The 19,332-nt window shown below is 40.0% G+C and overlaps 1 protein-coding gene across 1 annotated transcript in view; it reads left to right on the top strand.

The window, feature by feature from the left end:
• Nucleotides 1-19,332, top strand: part of LOC139583761 (cadherin-12-like) — a 214,830-nt gene that overhangs the window by 87,562 nt on the left and 107,936 nt on the right. The window contains exon 2 of the mRNA XM_071415201.1: nt 1,091-1,518. Within this exon, the coding sequence (XP_071271302.1) occupies nt 1,273-1,518 (246 nt within the window). The 5' untranslated portion in view covers nt 1,091-1,272. The remainder of the gene's footprint in view (nt 1-1,090; nt 1,519-19,332) is intronic.

Raw genomic sequence — 19,332 nt, 5'->3', positions numbered from 1 at the left:
TATGTCACAATCTTTATTCCTTACGGTTGGTGTGAATTTAGACCTTTGATGGATTATTTCATCATGAAGGTCTCTGATTAAAAAAATGCATAGTTTCTCTATTCCATCATAGGTAGTAGCCACCTGCTAATCTATGGTGTGGTGAGTAAAACCTGGAAACATGATAAGATTGTACGTTTTGGCATGTGTTCACTTCAAAAGGCTATTATTAAGAGCTTTTGAAACTATCAGGAGGCAACATGTATCAAGTGATGCTTGCTGAAAAGGACACTCCTACTATGCACTTTGTTACATTTTTTAACAAATATCCTGGATGGATAAAGCAGGAATGATAGCAAAATAGATACACATTCAAGCATGTATGGCACATTTAATCTTCTACTACCAGATAGGCACACACCCGCATTTGGAATTCTAAACCATCTCCAATAGCTCAAATGGCATTTGAATGAAAATACAGTGGAAACAGTAAAGTAGGTGTATGTAGATAATATCATATCGGGACAAATAAAATATTCAATAGGACGGGAGCTGGAAGTTGAAATATTTGTTGTTAATCTCCAAAGTGTTCATTCACTCGGGCTCCCGAGTGGCGCAGTGGTCTAAAGCACTGCATCTCAGTGCAAGAGGCCTCACTACAGTCCCTGGTTTGAATCCAGGCTGTATCACTTTGGGCCGTGATTGGGAGTCCCATAGGGCGGCGCACAATTGGCCCAGCGTCGTCCGAGTTTGGCCTGGGTAGGCAGTCATTGTCTTATAAGAATTTGTTCTTGACTGACTTGGCTAGTTAATAAAAAAAATGTAAATAAATAAAAGGTGTGTATAGCTGTCAAATTACAGAATTGTAATTGTTATGGCATAATTATAAGATCATCCATAGTCATTTCTTTCCATACTCTGTTATACTCAAGGTGACATTTTGACCAAACATGCAGATAGTTTTTCTTCAAAATGAGTTGCTCTCTTTTGACACAAGCATTGTTTTCTGTGTGTTGTGTAATTGGGGCTCATTAGCATTATTCAACAGGTGACTGAGATAAAGGATACAGGCGAAGGAGCTTAACGTTTCTTTCTGATTTCTCTCCTCCAGGTGATGAGCTCCATGAATCGCTGAACGTGACAGGCAACCCACCCCGGCCAGCGGCTCATAATCTTGGCTGTGTCCAGTCCACTCCTTCACCACGGATTCAGCATCCCTTCCTCTTTCAGTTGTGATCTGGCTTTCCATTTGTTGGGACTTTAACTTGGAGACCTCAAACTCACAGACCGCCAATGCTTACAAGGAACTGCCTGCTACTGTTCCTTTGGTTTGTCTTCGACAAAGGCTCCCTGTCTCCTGTACGCCCGCCAGGCGCACCGCTGAGCAGGAGCAGTCTGGGAAAGGAGCATCCCAGGAGCCTGGTGGGCCCGATGAGAAATGGGGCATCTGGGTTTCAGAGAGTCAAGAGGGGCTGGGTATGGAACCAGTTCTTCGTGCTGGAGGAGTACATGGGGTCAGACCCACAGTACGTGGGCAAGGTAAGGATGCTTTGCGTTGTGTTATGTATTGCATGGGAGTGTGTCATAAATCATATAGCTAAGAGCTCGGGAGAAATTGTTGAGGGTGAGAGAGGGATGGAGTTGAGAAGAAGAGCTACGTTGGTAGTGGTACCAGGATTAGAGCATGTTTGAATTATAGAGTTCTATGTCCCTTGACATAGCCCGCTATTACCAATTGTCGCTCTTTTACTTAGCTTCGCTCCTGGAGCTACATCTGACCATTTTAATCTCACGATGGGTTGTGTTTGGAAAACGTCTCTTTTTATGAGTGTATTAGGATATGAATGAAAGAAAAATCAATGAAAAATGTCTTTCTTCTTCTTTTTGGGATTTATGCCAATGTTTCAATGACAGACAGACATTTTTATTGTAGCTACACACAGCATTCGTGTGGTGAATGGATCAATGACCCGGCAGGAATACATTTAAATTATGGCTCTTGTAAATCTGTCAGAAAATCCTAGTTACTAGGGAGGGAGGATTCTGACAGCAGTAAAAGACAGAGGACACGCACCTCATAGACTTAAGCCGGGTGGAGACTACACGACTTTCAAAACCCTAACGTCAATGAGCCTCTCATTTTAAACAACCGTCTTTCCTGTAGTTTTGTGTGTTGCCAACGTAGTGGTGAGCACACTAAACGATGTGGCACAGACGGTGGTCACACACTAAAAGATTCTTTACTTGGTCGTGAGGATTCTCGATACCACGCTGTCTCGCAAAAATAAATGTTAATTAGATTTAATGTAGCTACAAGTTGTGGCTCAAAGGAGCCTCATAAACATTCAGTCAGACATTCACACTTGCCATACAGAGTTGAAATATCTAGCCAACATTTTGAATTTAATAACATTGCTCGTGAACCTCAGATCTGTAACGATTTGATGCTTTGGTTAAAGGCAAGTACAAATGCATACTAGTAGTAATTGCTCCTGCTCGAGGGTCCACACATTCAGGGTGATGTGAAACACCGTCATCATCTCACTGGGTTTTTCCCTGGCAAGCTATCATTGGCTATTGCTGATCACCGTTCTAATACCTTGTCGTTGCACATCTCACACTACAAGAGCATTTGTGCCGATAAAATCAACGTTTGAACATTTCAGGACGTCTGGGACTGCTCAAAGATGAGATCGGTAGCTCTCAGATTGCATCTCTGACCCGCTTACATTAAACAAGTGTCGGTGATGGCCACGTGCTCTGAGTAGGCAATGACATGGGGATTTTGTCTCCGATCTCAAAAACTTGTTTGGGAAGGCTAAATTGGGGCCAAAATCGTGTAGTGTACACCCGGCCGTATTGAACTGAATTGCATGAAGTCTGCAATTCACAATATGTTTTTTTCTCCTTGCTCTGGCTTAAGACATCCTTTAACTAAACTCAGAGGGGTTTTAAGGCTGAAGTTGTAATTTGGCACCCCTAGCTTAGGCAGGATAATAGTAAGACTGACTTATCTACCCCGGTGCCACTGCAATCAGCCCTGACACGCTGCACTGTTTGTGGAAGTCTCACAGGCTAAAGCAGTCCGGGTACTGTCTGTCTGCTGCACTCCTAAATCACTTAATCCCTGGCCGCTGCACCGCTTCAAAATAATTGACTGATTCTCTGCCATATCAAAGGCATTTGGAGATCAAGTCCCTCAACCTTCCGTAGGACAATCTTAAAGAGGGATAATCTGCTGCAACCAAATAAATACAGTGTCACGGGATGAGAGACCCAACGGAGCGTATGCTACCTAGACAATGGACACTTGATTAACTGGGTGTCAGACAGTGGCTTTTCTTGCAGGGATTTAGATCAAGCACAGTCTTCGTACAGATACTGTATCCATAATATATCCATAATTATGGTTTATTGTTTTACTGTTTTATTTTCCAGAGTGTAATTGACAAGAGTGGGCTGGAATGCGGCTGGAATGCATGTCTATAATACATCAAGACTAGACTTTGCAGCAATACATTCACATCAGAACACAAACATAATTACTATGCATTAAATTCTAGAATAGAGTTTACCAACATCCAACAACCAGCTTGTTTATGCACTTCGCCTAGCTACTTGTACTAACAGACACAGGATGAGCAGCAGAGAAGAGACCTGGGGTTGCGTCCCAAATGGCATCCTATTCCCTATATTATGCTCTAGTTTTAACCAGGGCCCACAGTGTGCGCTAAATATGGAATAGGGTACAATTTGGTAAGCAGACCAGGTCTCCTCTCTGCTGCTCAAATCAAATCAAATTGTATTTGTCACATGCGCCGAGTACAACAGGTATATTACCGTGAAATGCTAACTTACAAACCCTTAACCAACAATGCAGTTAATGCAATATTTACTAAATCAAATAAAGTAAAAATATCTAAATAATCAAAAAGTAATACAATACATTTACATAACAATAACGATGCTATATACAGGGGATACCGGTACCCAGTCAATGTGCAGGGGTACAGGTTAGTCGAGGTAATTTGTAAAGTGACTATGCATAGATAATAAACACAGGGTGTTACTGCTGCTACTCGCTGTTTTTTTATTTTTTTATTACGGTTTCTTGGTCAGTGACTAGGAGTTTCTTGTTTATTTCTAAATCATATCTTAATGGGACTTTGATTATACCCCTGCTGACATAGAGATGCTTCCATCTTGTGAATGTTCTCCATGGGTTAGGTTGAGGAAGGACTCTTGTACATGTTCACTCCAAATTAAGTATGATGAATAGGTTTTTGTGTCATATTGCCCTGCTGATAATCTCAGATGAAGGTCATCAAGGCTTCATGGGAAAACGTTTTTGGGATGTCATGAATTCACAACTTGGGGAGAACCTTATCAGGAAAATTCAGAGCTGCTGTGATTTATTCCAAAGATCTGAATTAATTTACAGAATGGGTTCTGCTTTCCAACCTAGACGAGACATCGAAATTGGTCCAAGAGAAGTGTGCCTGCCAAGAAAGTAATGACAACACTCTCTTGCAGTGGCCAAAACACAAAAGGGCGATCTCTGACAACCAAAACAGAATAACACAACAACAACATCCCTATGAGCATTATCCATCTTACTTAAAATAAAAAGTCTAATGAGATGCCCCCTGTTTAAACCTCCATAACACTGCATCCCTCATGTTTGCATCTACTTGTATTGCAATCCAAATAAATGAAGGCTACAGTTCTGTGGTGAATAAAATGGTTATATTACTGGAGTAGGGAATGGCAGGGAAGAGGGAAGAAAGGGAATTCTGAAAGGAATGTTTTAAGACTTCTTCACAAGAACTGCCTTCTCGTCTATTTCGGAATAATGAATGCAAGCAAAGCAACGTTTGTTTTCTTCTGTGACACGCCAGAGGAGGAAAAATCTACGTTTGCATTTTCACTTGTCAATGTGTCAAAGGAATAAACGCAATAAAACAACAATGACTTGCATGCATTCGACTTTACTTAGGCAAAAATAAATAGCATTTGGGGCATTGCATTGTTTTTACTTTGAGTACTAGCAAACCCCTAAAGCATAATTTCTGCAATGTTCCATATACAGAGATTTAAAACAGTAAAACAAAAATGGTATTCTCTGCTGGTCTATAATGCCCTTCACACAGCACTTTATGAGGGCAATCCGTTATGCATTCACTTGATACATTAAATACAAACATAAATCTTCCTTCATTGATTACAAAATAACTTAGTTTGCTATCTATGGGATTACATTACTGTCTGTACAAGCTGCGAAAAACACCACAGCCTTAGTAACAAAAACAGCTATATGCAGCAGATCAACAATTTAACATTTTATTACAAGGAAATAAAGGCCTGGAGAGCCTTGGGGGATAATGTAACAAGACTGATACACTCAACAATTAGATAATGTCCTACAGTCCCAATGTTGAACAATGGCTATCTGCAAGAAGAACTGCTATCAGTTGATAGGTCATAAATCAAGTCCCGCTCCTTCTTCTCAATCACTATTAAACTCTCCCCGCTGTACTCAGCAGCATGCACTCTCTCTCTATAACATTTATTTTTGCCATCTTGGCAGACATCACTATAATGGTTATGAATGACTGTGTCCCACACAAGTTGTAGTTTTGGAGAGTAGCTGACATACCAGGCTGTTTTGGCCCACTTTAGGCAATGTGTTGGTCAGAAATGACATGCAAGCTAGCTATCATAAAGCCACTGTACTGTATATATAGTGCCCATATGGAAAGAAATATATTTAACATCACGTACAATGTATTTGAAGTAGATGTAGATACATTTGCATGTATGCTAAAAATGCATGTAATGCCTGACAATATTCCAGAAATGCATTGCTATGACATCTAGTCTACATGGTGGCCAAAGTGGTTTCTAATTTGGCTTCTTAAATAACTCGTTAGGTTTTTGATCAATGTGGATATTTTTTGGGGCCACCAAACCAAAACTTTGGCAGGGATATAATTTAAATTGTGATGTGAGTAAAAAAATAAACTACAAATTGTTACATGCTGTCATAAAGAGCACATGTTCAACTTCCTAAAAAACAAGTTTTCCCATCTTAAGAGATATTAAAAAAAAGTAATATAGTAAGTGCCTCTCTTGATTAAATAATGAAAAACAATCTAGTGAGACCAGGCACTAGGCTGTTTTTATTATTATTTTAATTAGATTTTGTTTCGATTCATACAAATCTATACATCATACAACACTCCACAATGTGTCACATTGTAGGTCCAGGTCTTGTGCTTCCAATTAGTGGTATTATACAGCTCTACAGTAGATGGATAGCGGTGTTATGCTGTGTTTATAACCAAGTGGGAAGTGGTAATTTACCAAATCTGGGAAAAATCCAACTGGTAATTACTAGTTAAATCAGCCATGAATCCCCTTCTGACAGGGGGAATGACATTTTTGTTGTATGCAACAGGGAGGGGCAATTTAATGCAAGATTCACATTGTTAAAACGTTTCTAGCCTGTCTATCTATGGGTAACAGGGTTGACGTGTCATGCCCGACCTGCTCAGTTTTTCACCACAAAACACCAGAAAATGTCCAAAAAGAGTAGAACCAGCTCACCTACTTTTCCACCATGATTTGACTATTGGATGTTCAATGTTTCGTTTAAAATAAATGTAAAAAGGAAGAGTTTCACCATATTGAAATGAGAGTACAGTTCACGTAACAGGGTTGACCTTAAAATGAATCACTATCACATTAAATAAATAATAATCTTCAGAAACAAATTTGTCAAAGCAACAAAATAACTATGGCTTTACAATTATGGTGAAAACTTGGGGGCAAGTGGGTTAGAATCTTCTTCGAAGTCACCGAGGGTGCATGGAGGGATGTGTCAAAATGCTTAATTTTTGCACTTTAAGCAAGTCTTTATTCATATAAAAAATTCGGATTTATTGAATTCTACATGTGGTCTATATTTAAAGGCACTTCATTTCATATAACAGGCTTTTAAATTTCAATATATATTTGGATGTATGTAAACTATTTAATTTATGTAAAAATACATTTTAATTCTTTTTTTGTTTTTATTTTTTCATATGGATGGTACTTCCTGTTCAGTGAGAACTTAGAACATGTGTAATTTCACAGTATTCCCTCGACAACAGTTGATAGGGAAGTGAACACTACAGCTTGACGTTGGGGCGAAGTAAATAGATAAAAACAAAAAACAGTACAGTATGTTGTTTTCCCAGCACTTTAGTCATACGTGATAGAATGAAAGCAGATATTTTTTGATTATGATGTTGAGCAATTTATGAGACATTCAATCTTTGAAAAAGGCAGCCAATGTTGCTGTAACAGCATACTAGCGGAATATACTGTATGGATGGATTTATTCCCTTTTCAATGGAAGCAAAATACATCTCTCTTTCTCTCAATCTTTCTCCCCCTCTCTCTTTCTTGGTGTATGTGCCTGTGTGTACAGTATGTGTGTGTGTGTTGGGACTTCTGTCACAAGAGATCACATAGAGTCTTTGTTCAAGATCACATACACCCCGATCAGTTTGATATGGGTTTCACTGGGCACACATAAAGCTGTCATGGTCTCTGGGCTCATGGTGTATTTACAAAGGCTGTGGCTCAGTGGGACACCCATGTGTTGGTTTCCCTGAAAGAACCACACTACAGACCCATGTCCTTTTCATAGGAATATGAACGGAATGATAGGGGGGCAGTTGCTAAGGCTTTTTAAAGAATCATACAGTGTAGTATACTAGATCAAATCATTAAAAAGTTAACCATGGAAAGTGTAAGGTTTAGAAATGACTTTAAGGTGGCCACAGTGTACAATATAAAGGAGAGGTGTCAGACTAATGTTGCCCTGGGGGCCACATTCGGTCTTCATCAAGGTTCGAAGGGCCACACTGAAAATGTGTTATATTTCCTCTGCGTAAAACTTTGCAAAAAATTGTTTTCTATCGTTGTTTTGGGAGGATTTTTCATGCTCCCTTACTGTCTAGCTTTAATTTCAGTGATTATTAGCGAGCTGGACACTGTCAAGAAACTGTATGAATTATAAGTATTCACCCGCCTTGGATTTCTTCACATTTTATTGTGTTAAAACGTTGGATTCAAATGGATTTAATTATTAGCAATCTACACAAAATACTCTGTAATGTCAAAGTGAAAGAAAAATTATACATATATTTTTTAAAGATTATTAATGAAAATGAAACGAATATACACTGAGTATACAAAACATTATGAATAACTGCTCTTTCCATGACATAGACTGACCAGGTGAATCCAGGTGAAAGCTATGATACCTTATTGATGTCACTTGTTAAATCCACTTCAAATCAGTGTAGATGAAGGGGAGGAGACAGGTTAAAGAAGGATTTGAGACTTGAAACAATTGAGTATTGCGTATTGTGTATGTGTGCCATTCAGAGGGTGAATGGGCAAGACCAAAGAATTAAGTGCCTTTGAGGTATGGTAGTAAGTGCCAGGCACACTGGTTTGTATCAAGAACTGCAAAGCTACTGGGTGTTTCACGCTCAACAGTTTCCCATGCATATCAAGAATGGTCCACCACCCAAAGGACAGCCAGCATTGGAGTCAACATGGGCCAACATCCCGTGGAATGCTTTTGACAGCTTGTAGAGTCTACCTTGTAGATTCCATGCCCAATGCCAACTCAATATTAGGAAGATGTTCTTAATATTCTGTACACTCAGTGTATCTTGATTAGATAAGTAATCAAATCCCTGAGTCAATACATGTTAGAAACACCTTTGGCAGCAATTATAGCTGTGAGTCTTAAGTTAAGTCTCCAAAAGGTTTGCACATCTGAATTGTGCAATATTTGCCAATTATTCTTTTCAAAAATCTTCAAACTCTGTCGAGGTACTGGGGATCATGGCGAGGCAGTCATTTTCAAGTTTTGCAATAATTTTCAAGCAAATTCAAGTCAACACTGCAACTTGCCCACTCAGGAACATTTATTGTCTTCTTGGTCAGCAATTCCAGTGTAGATTTGTCCTTGTGAAAGGTGAATTCCTCTCCCAGTGTCTGGTGAAAAGCAGTCTGAAGCAGGTTTTCCTCTAGGATTTTACCTGTGATTAGTTCCATCCCGTTTCATTTTATGCTGAAAAACTCCCTGGTCTTTGCCGATGTCATGCAAACCCGTACCATGTATACAGCCACCACTATCATTGATACTAGGAAGGCATTTTCACAGTGATGTTGGATTTGCCCCCAACATAGAAAGTATTCACCCCCCTTGGCATTTTTCCTATTTTGTTGCCTTAAAACCTGGAAATATAATTGATTTTTGGGGGGGTTGTATCATTTGATTTACACAACATGCCTACCACTTTGAAGATGCAAAATATATTTTTATTGTGAAACAAACAAGAGTTAACTTGAGCGTGCATAACTATTCACCCAACCAAAGTCAATACTTTGTAGAGCCACCCCAAGTCTCTTGGGGTATGTCTCTATAAGCTTGGCACATCTAGCCACTGGGATGTTTGCCCATTCTTCAAGGCAAAACGGCTACAGTTCCGTCAAGATGGAAGGGTTCCACTGGTGTACAAAAATCTTTAAGTCACACCACAGATTCTCAATTGGATTGAGGTCTGGGCTTTGACTAGGCCATTCCAAGACATTTAGATGTTTCCCCTGAAGCCACTCGAGTGTTGCTTTAGCAGTATGCTTAGGGTCATTGTCCTGCTGGAAGGTGAACCTCCGTCCCAGTCTCAAATCTCTGGAAGACTGAAACAGGTTTCCCACAAGAATTTCCCTGTATTTAGCACCATCCAACATTCCTTCAATTCTGACGAGTTTTCCGCTCCCTGCTGATGAAAGACATCCACACAGCATGATGCTGCCACCAAAATGCTTCACTGTGGGGATGGTGTTCTCAGGGTGATGAAAGGTGTTGGGTTTGCACCAGACATAGCATTTTCCTTGATGGCCAAAAGCTACATTTTCGTCTCATCTGAACAGAGTACCTTCTTCCATATGTTTGGGGAGTCTCCCACATTCCTTTTGGCAAACACCAAACGTGTTTGCTTATTTTTTTCTTTAAGCAATGGCTTTTTTCTGGCCACTCTTCCATAAAACCCAGCACTGTGGAGTGTACGGCTTCAAGTGGTCCTATTGACAGATACTCCAATCTCCGCTGTAGAGCTTAGCAGCTCCTTCAGGTTTATCTTTGGTCTCTTTGTTGCCTCTCTGAATAATGCCCTCCTTGCCTGTTCCGTGAGTTTTGGTGGGCGGCCCTCTCTTGGCAGGCTTGTTGTGGTGCCATATTCTTTCCATTTTTTAATAGTGGATTGATTGGTGCTCCGTGGGATCTTCAAAGTTTCAGATATTTTTTTACAACCCAACCCTGATCTGTACTTCTCCACAACTTTGTCCCTGACCTGTTTGGAGAGCTCCTTGGACTTCATGGAGCTGTTTGCTTGGTGGTGCCGTTTGCTTATTGGTGTTGCAGAATCTGGAGTCTTTCAGAACAGATGTATGTATACTGAGATCATGTGACAGATTATGATAGACTTAGATTGCACGCAGGTGGACTTTATTTAATTAATTATGTGACTTCTGACGGTAATTGGTTGCACCAGATTTTATTTAGGGACTTGATAGCAAAGGGGGTGAATAAATATGCACATATGGATTTTTTTCATTTCACTTTTACCAATTTGGACTATATTGTGTATGTCCATTACATGAAATCCAAATAAAAATCCATTTAAATTACAGGTTGTAATGCAACAAAATAGGAAAAACACCAGGGGGGATGAATACTTTTGCAGGGCACAGTTAGGCACTGCATTTAGGCCAAAAAGTGTATTCCTTTGCCATTGCGGTATAACTTTAGTGCCTTGTTGTACACAGGATAAATGTTTTTGGAATATTTTTTGTCTATATATTTGTATTCATATTTTCACTGTCATTTAGGTCATTATTCTAAAAATGTTTTGATCCATCCTCAGTTTTCTCCCATCACAACCATTAAACTCTGTAGCTGTTTTAAAATCACCAATGGCCTCAAGGTGACATCCCTGAGCAGTTTCCTTTCTGTTCTGCAGCTCAGTTCAGAAGTACAACTGTATCTTTGATGTGTCTGGGTGGTTTAATACATCATCCACAGCATGATTATTAACTTGACCATGCTTAAAGATACATTCAATGTCTGATTTGTTATTGTTACCCATCAACACCCAAGTGACGCAGCTAACTAAGGCACTGTATCTCAGTGGAAGAGGCATCACTACAGTCCCTGGTTCGAACCCAGGTTGTATCACATCTGGCCGTGATTGGGAGTCCCATAAGGCGGCACACAATTGGCCCAGCCAAAGCTTAAATAAAATAAAAATCTTACAATCACTGCCCTTCTTTATAAGGCCATTGAAAAGCCACCTGTTTTTTGTAGTTGAATCTGTGCTTGAACTTTAACACTTGACTGAGACATCCTTACAGATGTTGTATGTATGGGGGGCAGAGGAAGGGGTAGTCATTGAAAAAGCATGTCAAGCGCTATTACTTCACACAATCCATGTAACTTTTGATGTGATTTTTTAAGCCACATTTTACTCCTGAACTAATTTAGGCTTGCCTAAACAAAGGGTGTGAATACTTACAGTACCAGTCAAAAGTTTGGACACACCTAATCATTCCAGGGTTTTCTTTATTTTTACTATTTATACATTGAAGAATAATAGTGAAGACATCAAAACTATGAAATAACAGATATGGAATTGTAGAAACAAAAGTGTTAAACAAATCAAACAAAAATTTATATATTTGAGATTCTTCACAGTAGCCACCCTTTGCCTTGATGACAGCTTTGCACACTCTTGGCATTCTCTCAACCAGATGCATGAGGTAGTCAACTGGAATGCATTTAAATTAACAGGTGTGCCTTGTTAAAAGTTAATTTGTAGAATTTCTTTCCTTCTTAATGCGTTTGAGCCAATAAGTTGTGTTGTGACAAGGTAGGGGTGGTATACAGAAGATAGCTCTATTTGGTAAAAGACCAAGTCCATATTATGGAAAGGAAAGCTAAAATAAGACAAGAGAAACGAAAGACCATCATTACTTTAAGACATGAACATCAGTCAATCAGGAAAATGTAAAAAAAACTTCAACTTTCTGCAAGTGCAGTTGCAAAAACCATCAAGAGCTATGATGAAACTGGCACTCATGAGGACCGCCACAGAAAAGGAAGTCCCAGAGTTATCTCTGCTGCAGAGGATACGTTCATAAAAGTTACCAACCTCAGAAATTGCAGCCCAAATAAATGATTCACAGAGTTCTAGTAACAGACACATCTCAACATCAACATTTCAGAGGAGACTGCATGAATCAGGCCTTCATGGTCGATTTGCTGCAAAGAAACCACTACTAAAGGACACAAATAATAAGAAGAGACTTGCTTGGGCAAAGAAACACAATCAATGGATAGACCGGTGGAAATCTGTCCTTTGGTCTGATGAGTCCAAATTTGAGATTTTTGGTTCCAACAGCCGTTTCTTTATGAGATGCAGAGTAGGTGAACGGATGATCTCTGCATGTGTGGTTCTCACCGTGCAGCATAGAGGAGGAGGTGTGATGGTGCTTAGCTGGTGACACTGTGATTCATTTAGAAATCAAGGCACACTTAATCAGCATTGCTACCACAGTATTTCTGCCTCGATAGGCCATCCCATCTGATTTGCGCTTAGTGGGACTATCATTTGTTTTTAAACAGGACAATGACCCAATACACCTCCAGGCTGTGCAAGGGCTATTTGACCAAGAAGGAGAGTGATCGAGTGCTTCATCAGATGACCTGGCCTCCACAATCACCCGACCTCAATCCAATTGAGATGCTTTGGGATGAGTTGGACCGCAGAGTGAAGGAAAAACATCCAACAAGTGCTCAGCATATGTGGGAACTCATTTAAGACTGTTTTGGAAACCATTCCAGGTGAAGCTGGTTGAGAGAATGCCAAGAGTGTGCTAAGCTGTTGTCAAGGCAAAGGGCGGCTACTTTGAAGAATATAAAATCTGAAATATTTTTGGATTTGTTTAACACTTTTTTGATTACTGCATGATTCAATATGTGTTATTTCATAGTTCTGATGTCTTCACTATTATTCTACAATGTAGAAAATAGTAAAAATAAAGAAAAACCCTTGAATGAGTAGGTGTGTCCAAACTTTTGACTAGTACTGTATGTAACAACATTATTATTGTTATTTAATTTTGACATTATAGAGTATTTTGTGTAGATCAATGACACATTTTTTTTTAAATCACAACTAAATCTATTTCAATCACCCTTTGTAATGCAACAAAATGTGATAGAATACAATGTGGAGGGAATGAGTATCATTCCCACTGCAGGTCCATTATAATTTCTACATAGTTTCGATTTGGTTTTAGCCATTTTAAAGTTTATTGAGTTTGAACCCCCCAAACAAGGGCTATATGTATCATTTATTTTTGTTCATTTTTAACTCTAACCACCCGTATGTTTGACTTCCCTGGTATAGAGGCTTGATTACATTGGAATATCGCCATTAATCTGAGGACATTCATTATACGAATACGTCATATATATATTTTTTTTAATGCAATACCTACATGTGATAGTGTGCAATTGCATTGACAGTATGGTCCGATACCACGTTTTCTTCTTCACCACATATCGTAAAGGTCTCTCATTTGAATATGAGTCAATAAAAGTGTTTGTTGGAAAGGGCAGCCGTGTTTTCCCAACTACTTGTTTACCTGCGTGGTGCTGGGCTGACAGGAACTTGCAATTCTTCATTTTATTGATGGCTCTTCCCTTGCCAGTTTCTTCCAACATTTTGCCACGATTTATGACTGGCGTTGGGTCTGCAATTTAATATTTTAGTGAAAACCTATCATTAGGTTGTAAACTTTTTCCAAGAAGACTCATGTGTGATTGATCACCACGTCTCCCAACACCAAAGAGAGATTTTCAATGCCGGTCTGTTTGAGGTTCAGACACTTCATTGTTATTATCCCACACACTGCGTTCAACATTGCAATCAATGATAATGGTAAGCCTATAACAGTAGCATGGCTTTACCTGCTTTGCATAAGTGTGTAAAACAATGCATGGGTATATGAATAGCCTGTCCCCCTAACCACTAATTTGTGGCCAGTGGACACTATAGTAAAATAGCTCAATTGTATCAGTTAATGGTTGAGAGCCAATGCTTAATTACTAGCCTAGAATCACAGGGTCATTAGCTTGCATGTCTTGCACCATGCAATATCATGGAGAGGTCTGTTCAATGGCCTTCAAGCTAATCAAGGTTGCCATGCATAGAGACATAGCAAAGTAGTTGACAATTATCATGTTGATCTAACCATGAAGCATGCCTAAAGCATTAAATGGATGTCTGATATAATACAGTACTTTATGGAACCACAGAGGAGAGTGAATTGAGGACACAATATTGGCTGTTCACTCTGCATGTCAGATGTTGTGTGTGGTGTACATGCAGCAATTAGATATTTACATTTCATGATTTGTGAAACAGTATATTCTGAATTAGGGAAATATGTTTGAATGTAGGGATGAAATGTCATAATGAATATGGATTAGACTCCTAACTGTAATGATGTTCTTATATTCTTTAAACAAAACCACTTTAATCTCATTCCAGTGTTTTGCTCAAAGACTCAATGCCAAAAAAATTAATGGATGCAGATGTGAAGTAATTTGAACGGATTAACTGTACCTATAATAATGCATCAGGTCTGCCAGTAATTTCATTGCTCATTACAATGTGTTAAGGAGCTGATGGCATTTACAATTGTAATGTATGTTGATGATGATATAGCACGGCTCTGTGAAAGGAGAGGAGATAAAATGAAAGATAATGATGACATCCATCTAGCTCTGCAAATATATTAAATGTTCATATATTTTTGTCCACTTTAATAATGGGTTCTGCTTGAATCGCCTTTGGAACATATTTCAAAATGGTTAATGTTACAATCAGTATCTCTTACCGGGCCTGCTCAAGAAATTGGTACCTGAACAAAGATGAATAATATCACAATGTCTTTATCCAAAATTCCAATTTCCTGTAGTCTACTATATATGGAATATTGTGCCATTTTGGATGCAACCAATGACTAAGCCTAGATGAGAACATAAACTCAGCAAAAAAAAGAAACGTCCCTATTTCAGGACCCTGTCTTTCAAAGATAATTCATAAAAATCCAAATATCTTCATAGATCTTCATTGTAAAGGGTTTAAACCCTGTTTAATGAACATGCACCTGTGGAACGGTCATTAAGACACTAACAGCTTGCAGACGGTAGGCAATTAAGGTCACAGTTATGACACCTTAGGACACTAAAGAGGCCTTTCTACTGACTCAGTTACTGAAAAACACCAACAGAAAGATGCCCAGGGTCCCTGCTCATCTCTGTGAACGTGCCTTAGGCATGCTGCAAGGAGGCATGAGGGCTGCAGATGTGGCCAGGGCAATACATTGTAATGTCTGTACTGTGAGACGCCTAAGGCAGCGCTACAGGGAGACAGGACGGATAGCTGATCGTCCTCGCAGTGGCAGACCGCGTGTAAAAACACCTACACAGCATCGGTACATCCGAACATCACACCTGCAAGACAGGTACAGGATGGCAACAACAACTGTCCGAGTTACACCAGGAACGCTCAATCCTTCCATCAGTGTTCAGACTGTCCGCAATAGGCTGAGAGAGGCTGGACTGAGGGCGTGTAGGCCTGTTGTAAGGCAGGTCCTCACCAGACATCAACGGCAACGTCGCCTATGGGCACAAACCCACCGTCGCTGGACCAGACAGGACTGTCAAAAAGTGCTCTTCACTGATGAGTCGCGGATTTGTCTCACCAGGGGTGATGGTCGGATTTGCGTTTATCGTTGGAGGAATGCGTGTTACACTGAGGCCTGTACTCTGGAGCGGGATCGATTTGGAGGTGGAGGGTCCGTCATGGTCTGGGGCGGTGTGTCACAGCATCATCGGACTGAGCTTGTTGTCATTGCAGGCAATCACAACGCTGTGCGTTATAGGGAAGACATCCTCCTCCCTCATGTGGTACCCTTCCTGCAGGGTCATGTCAATGCATGACAATGCCACCAGCCATAGTGCTCATTCTGCGCTTCTGCCATGGCCAGCGAAGAGCCCGGATCTCAATCCCATTGAGCACGTCTGGGACCTGTTGGATCGGGGGTGAGGGCTAGGGCCATTCCCCCCAGAAATGTCAGGGAACTTGCAGGTGCCACGGTGGAAGAGTGGGGTAACATCTCACACCAAGAACTGGCAAATCTGGTACAGTCCATGAGGAGAAGATGCACTGCAGTACTTAATTCAGCTGGTGGCCACACCAGATACTGACTGTTACTTTTGATTTTGACCCCCCCTTTGGTCAGGGACACATTATTCAATTTCTGTTAGTCACATGTCTGTGGAACTTGTTCAGTTTATGTCTCAGTTGTTGAATCTTGTTATGTTCATAGAAATATTTACACATGTTAAGTTTGATGAAAATAAACACAGTTGACAGTGAGAGGACATTTCTTTTTTTGCTGAGTTTATATCGTAAGATATATATTTTTTCTTGTCTTTATTAGTGTTTAATCAACTGTGAAATGAGAAAGGGTGTCATGTTTTGGCCTCTAAAACCAATAATCAATAATTTGCGACAACTGATAAACATACAAATGCCAGGTCATATCATCAGAAATCCAAACACAGGAGATTAATTTAACCCCAACAACATAATTTCTGTCAAAACCCCACTATGGCCAAAGGATATCAGATAGTAAGATTGCAAAAGAGTCTGTATAGACCTCAATTGCCATCCAGGAATATCCCATTTTGAATAGATAACTTTTTCTTCATAGGTGATAGGCCTACTGTGTACTAGCTAGCTACATTTAAATTTACATTTAAGTCATTTAGCAGACGCTCTTATCCAGAGCGACTTACAAATTGGAAAGTTCATACATATTCATCCTGGTCCCCCCGTGGGGAATGAACCCACAACCCTGGCGTTGCAAGCGCCATGCTCTACCAACTGAGCCACACGGGACCACCCTCTGGAGCCCCACCATGCGCACATATAGTCTCTAGGCCAACAGTGTAGGTAGATACCCTCTGAGCTCTTCTATTGCTGTATTTAAGCCTCGTTCTCATTGCTCTCAGCTGGAGCCATGCTACTTAAGATTTTGCATTACCAACATGAAACTCTTATAATCCCGGTTTCGGGAATCCAATTATAGCGTTTTCTTCAGAGGTTGGTTACATTTACCAATTTAATCACTGGAATTAATCATTATGCGTCTCTACTGCATGACCAATGTGGGAGCAAAGCAGCCGCCACTGAAAATCCTCCAGGAGAGACCCAGGCAGGCTGCTCACCATGCAGACTCCCCATGAACAGAACAGGCCCCACAGAATAGACTGTCTATGTCCCAAATGGCATCCAACTCCCTACAGTATATAGTGCACTAGTTTTGACTAGTATAGGGTGCCATTTGGGATTACCTCTATGACAGCATCATCAGTAAAATTATATGCATGTACTGTAGCACACTATTCACACAAGACATTATTAAAAAGGCCCTTCAAAATCTCCTGTGTGGTTTCTTAACTGTATCAGGTAATACTGTATTTTCATGTCTAAAACAGGACAGAAGGGTAAACGTTAATTAGATGTTCACTGTACATTTTGTCATGTTATACTGCAAGCATATTCTAGTATATACTTCTTCATTGCCCTCAGTACCTGACTGTCCATGGTGAGCAATCAAAAACGCTGTTAAAGTTAGATTTTTAACAAGCTAAAGTTGTATTATTCCCCTAACAGACACACGATAATGAGACATGCATATAATTATTCTTCAGACAACTTGTTTCTTATTATAGATGAATAGTGTCAACAAGAGTGGAGGATCTCGCTAATTGCACCTATTATGAAGAAGGAAGTGTCTAGCATTTCAGGGGCTAACACCTGTCTAACACCAAACACCTGCAATGCACCAACTCAATAGATGGATCATCTCTAGGGAAATAATCTGTTCAAATTAAACAACGGCATTATTATCGTAGCTAAAGGTGTAAATTCAAAACATGTTTCCTAGGTATCTGGAGTATGTTTGATGTATGGCATTAAATTGTGGCATACGTAGTTCCTCAGGTTGCATCCCAAATGGCACCATATTGCTTTAATAGTGCATTAATTTGGACCAGGGCCCCACTATTTGGGACGCTGTCTCATTGTCTAAGTCAGCCCTCCACAACCCTAAACATCCATGCTTCAGACAGGAATGCATTGCATCGCTCAAACAGTGCCTTGGAAAAGTATTCACCCCCTTGGTGTTTTTCCTATTTTGTTGCATTACAACCTGTAATTTAAATAGATTTTTATTTGGATTTCATGTAATGGACATACACAAAATATTCCAAATTGGTGAAGTGAAATGAAACAAATTACTTTGACAAAAATGATGTTATGAGTGCATATGTATGTATTCACCCCCTTTGCTATGAAGCCCCTAAATAAAATCTGGTTCAACCAACTACCTTCAGAAGTCACATAATTAGTTAAATAAAGTCCACATAATTAGTTAAATAAAGTCCACCTGTGTTCAATCTAAGTGTCACAATCTGTCACATGATCTCAGTATATATACACCTGTTCTGAAAGGCTCCAGAATCTGCAACACCATTAAGCAAGGGGCACCACCAAGCAAGCGGCACTATGGAGACCAAGGAGCTCTCCAAACAGGTCAGGAACAAAGTTGTGGAGAAGTACAGATCAGGGTTGGGTTAAAAAAAATATAAAAAACTTTGAACATCCCACGGAGCGCCATTAAATCCATTATTAAAAAATTGAAAGAATATGGCACTACAACAAACCTGCCAAGAGAGGGCCTCCCACCAAAACTCACGGACCAGGCAAGGATGGCATTATTCAGAGAGGCAACAAAGAGATCAAAGATAACCCTGAATGAGCTGCTAAGCTCCACAGCGGAGATTGGAGTATCTGTTCATAGGCCCCTTGAAGCCATACACTCATCAGAGTTGGGCTTTACGGAAGAGTGGCCAGAAAAAAGCCATTGCTTAAAGAAAAAAATAAGCAAACACGTTTGGTGTTTGCCAAAAGGCATGTGGGAGACTCCCCACATATGTGGAAGAAGGTACTCTGGTCAGATGAGACGAAAATTGAGCTTTTTGGCCATCAAGGAAAACGCTATGTCAGGCGCAAATCCAACACCTTTCATCACCCTGAGAACACCATCACCACAGTGAAGCATTTTGGTGGCAGCATCATGCTGTGT

This window comes from Salvelinus alpinus, chromosome 8 (assembly GCF_045679555.1).
Source record: "Salvelinus alpinus chromosome 8, SLU_Salpinus.1, whole genome shotgun sequence".
Taxonomy (NCBI): Eukaryota; Metazoa; Chordata; class Actinopteri; order Salmoniformes; family Salmonidae; genus Salvelinus; species Salvelinus alpinus.
The sequence above is the reverse complement of the archived record's forward strand: the minus strand, read 5'-3'. Positions and strand labels throughout refer to the sequence as shown.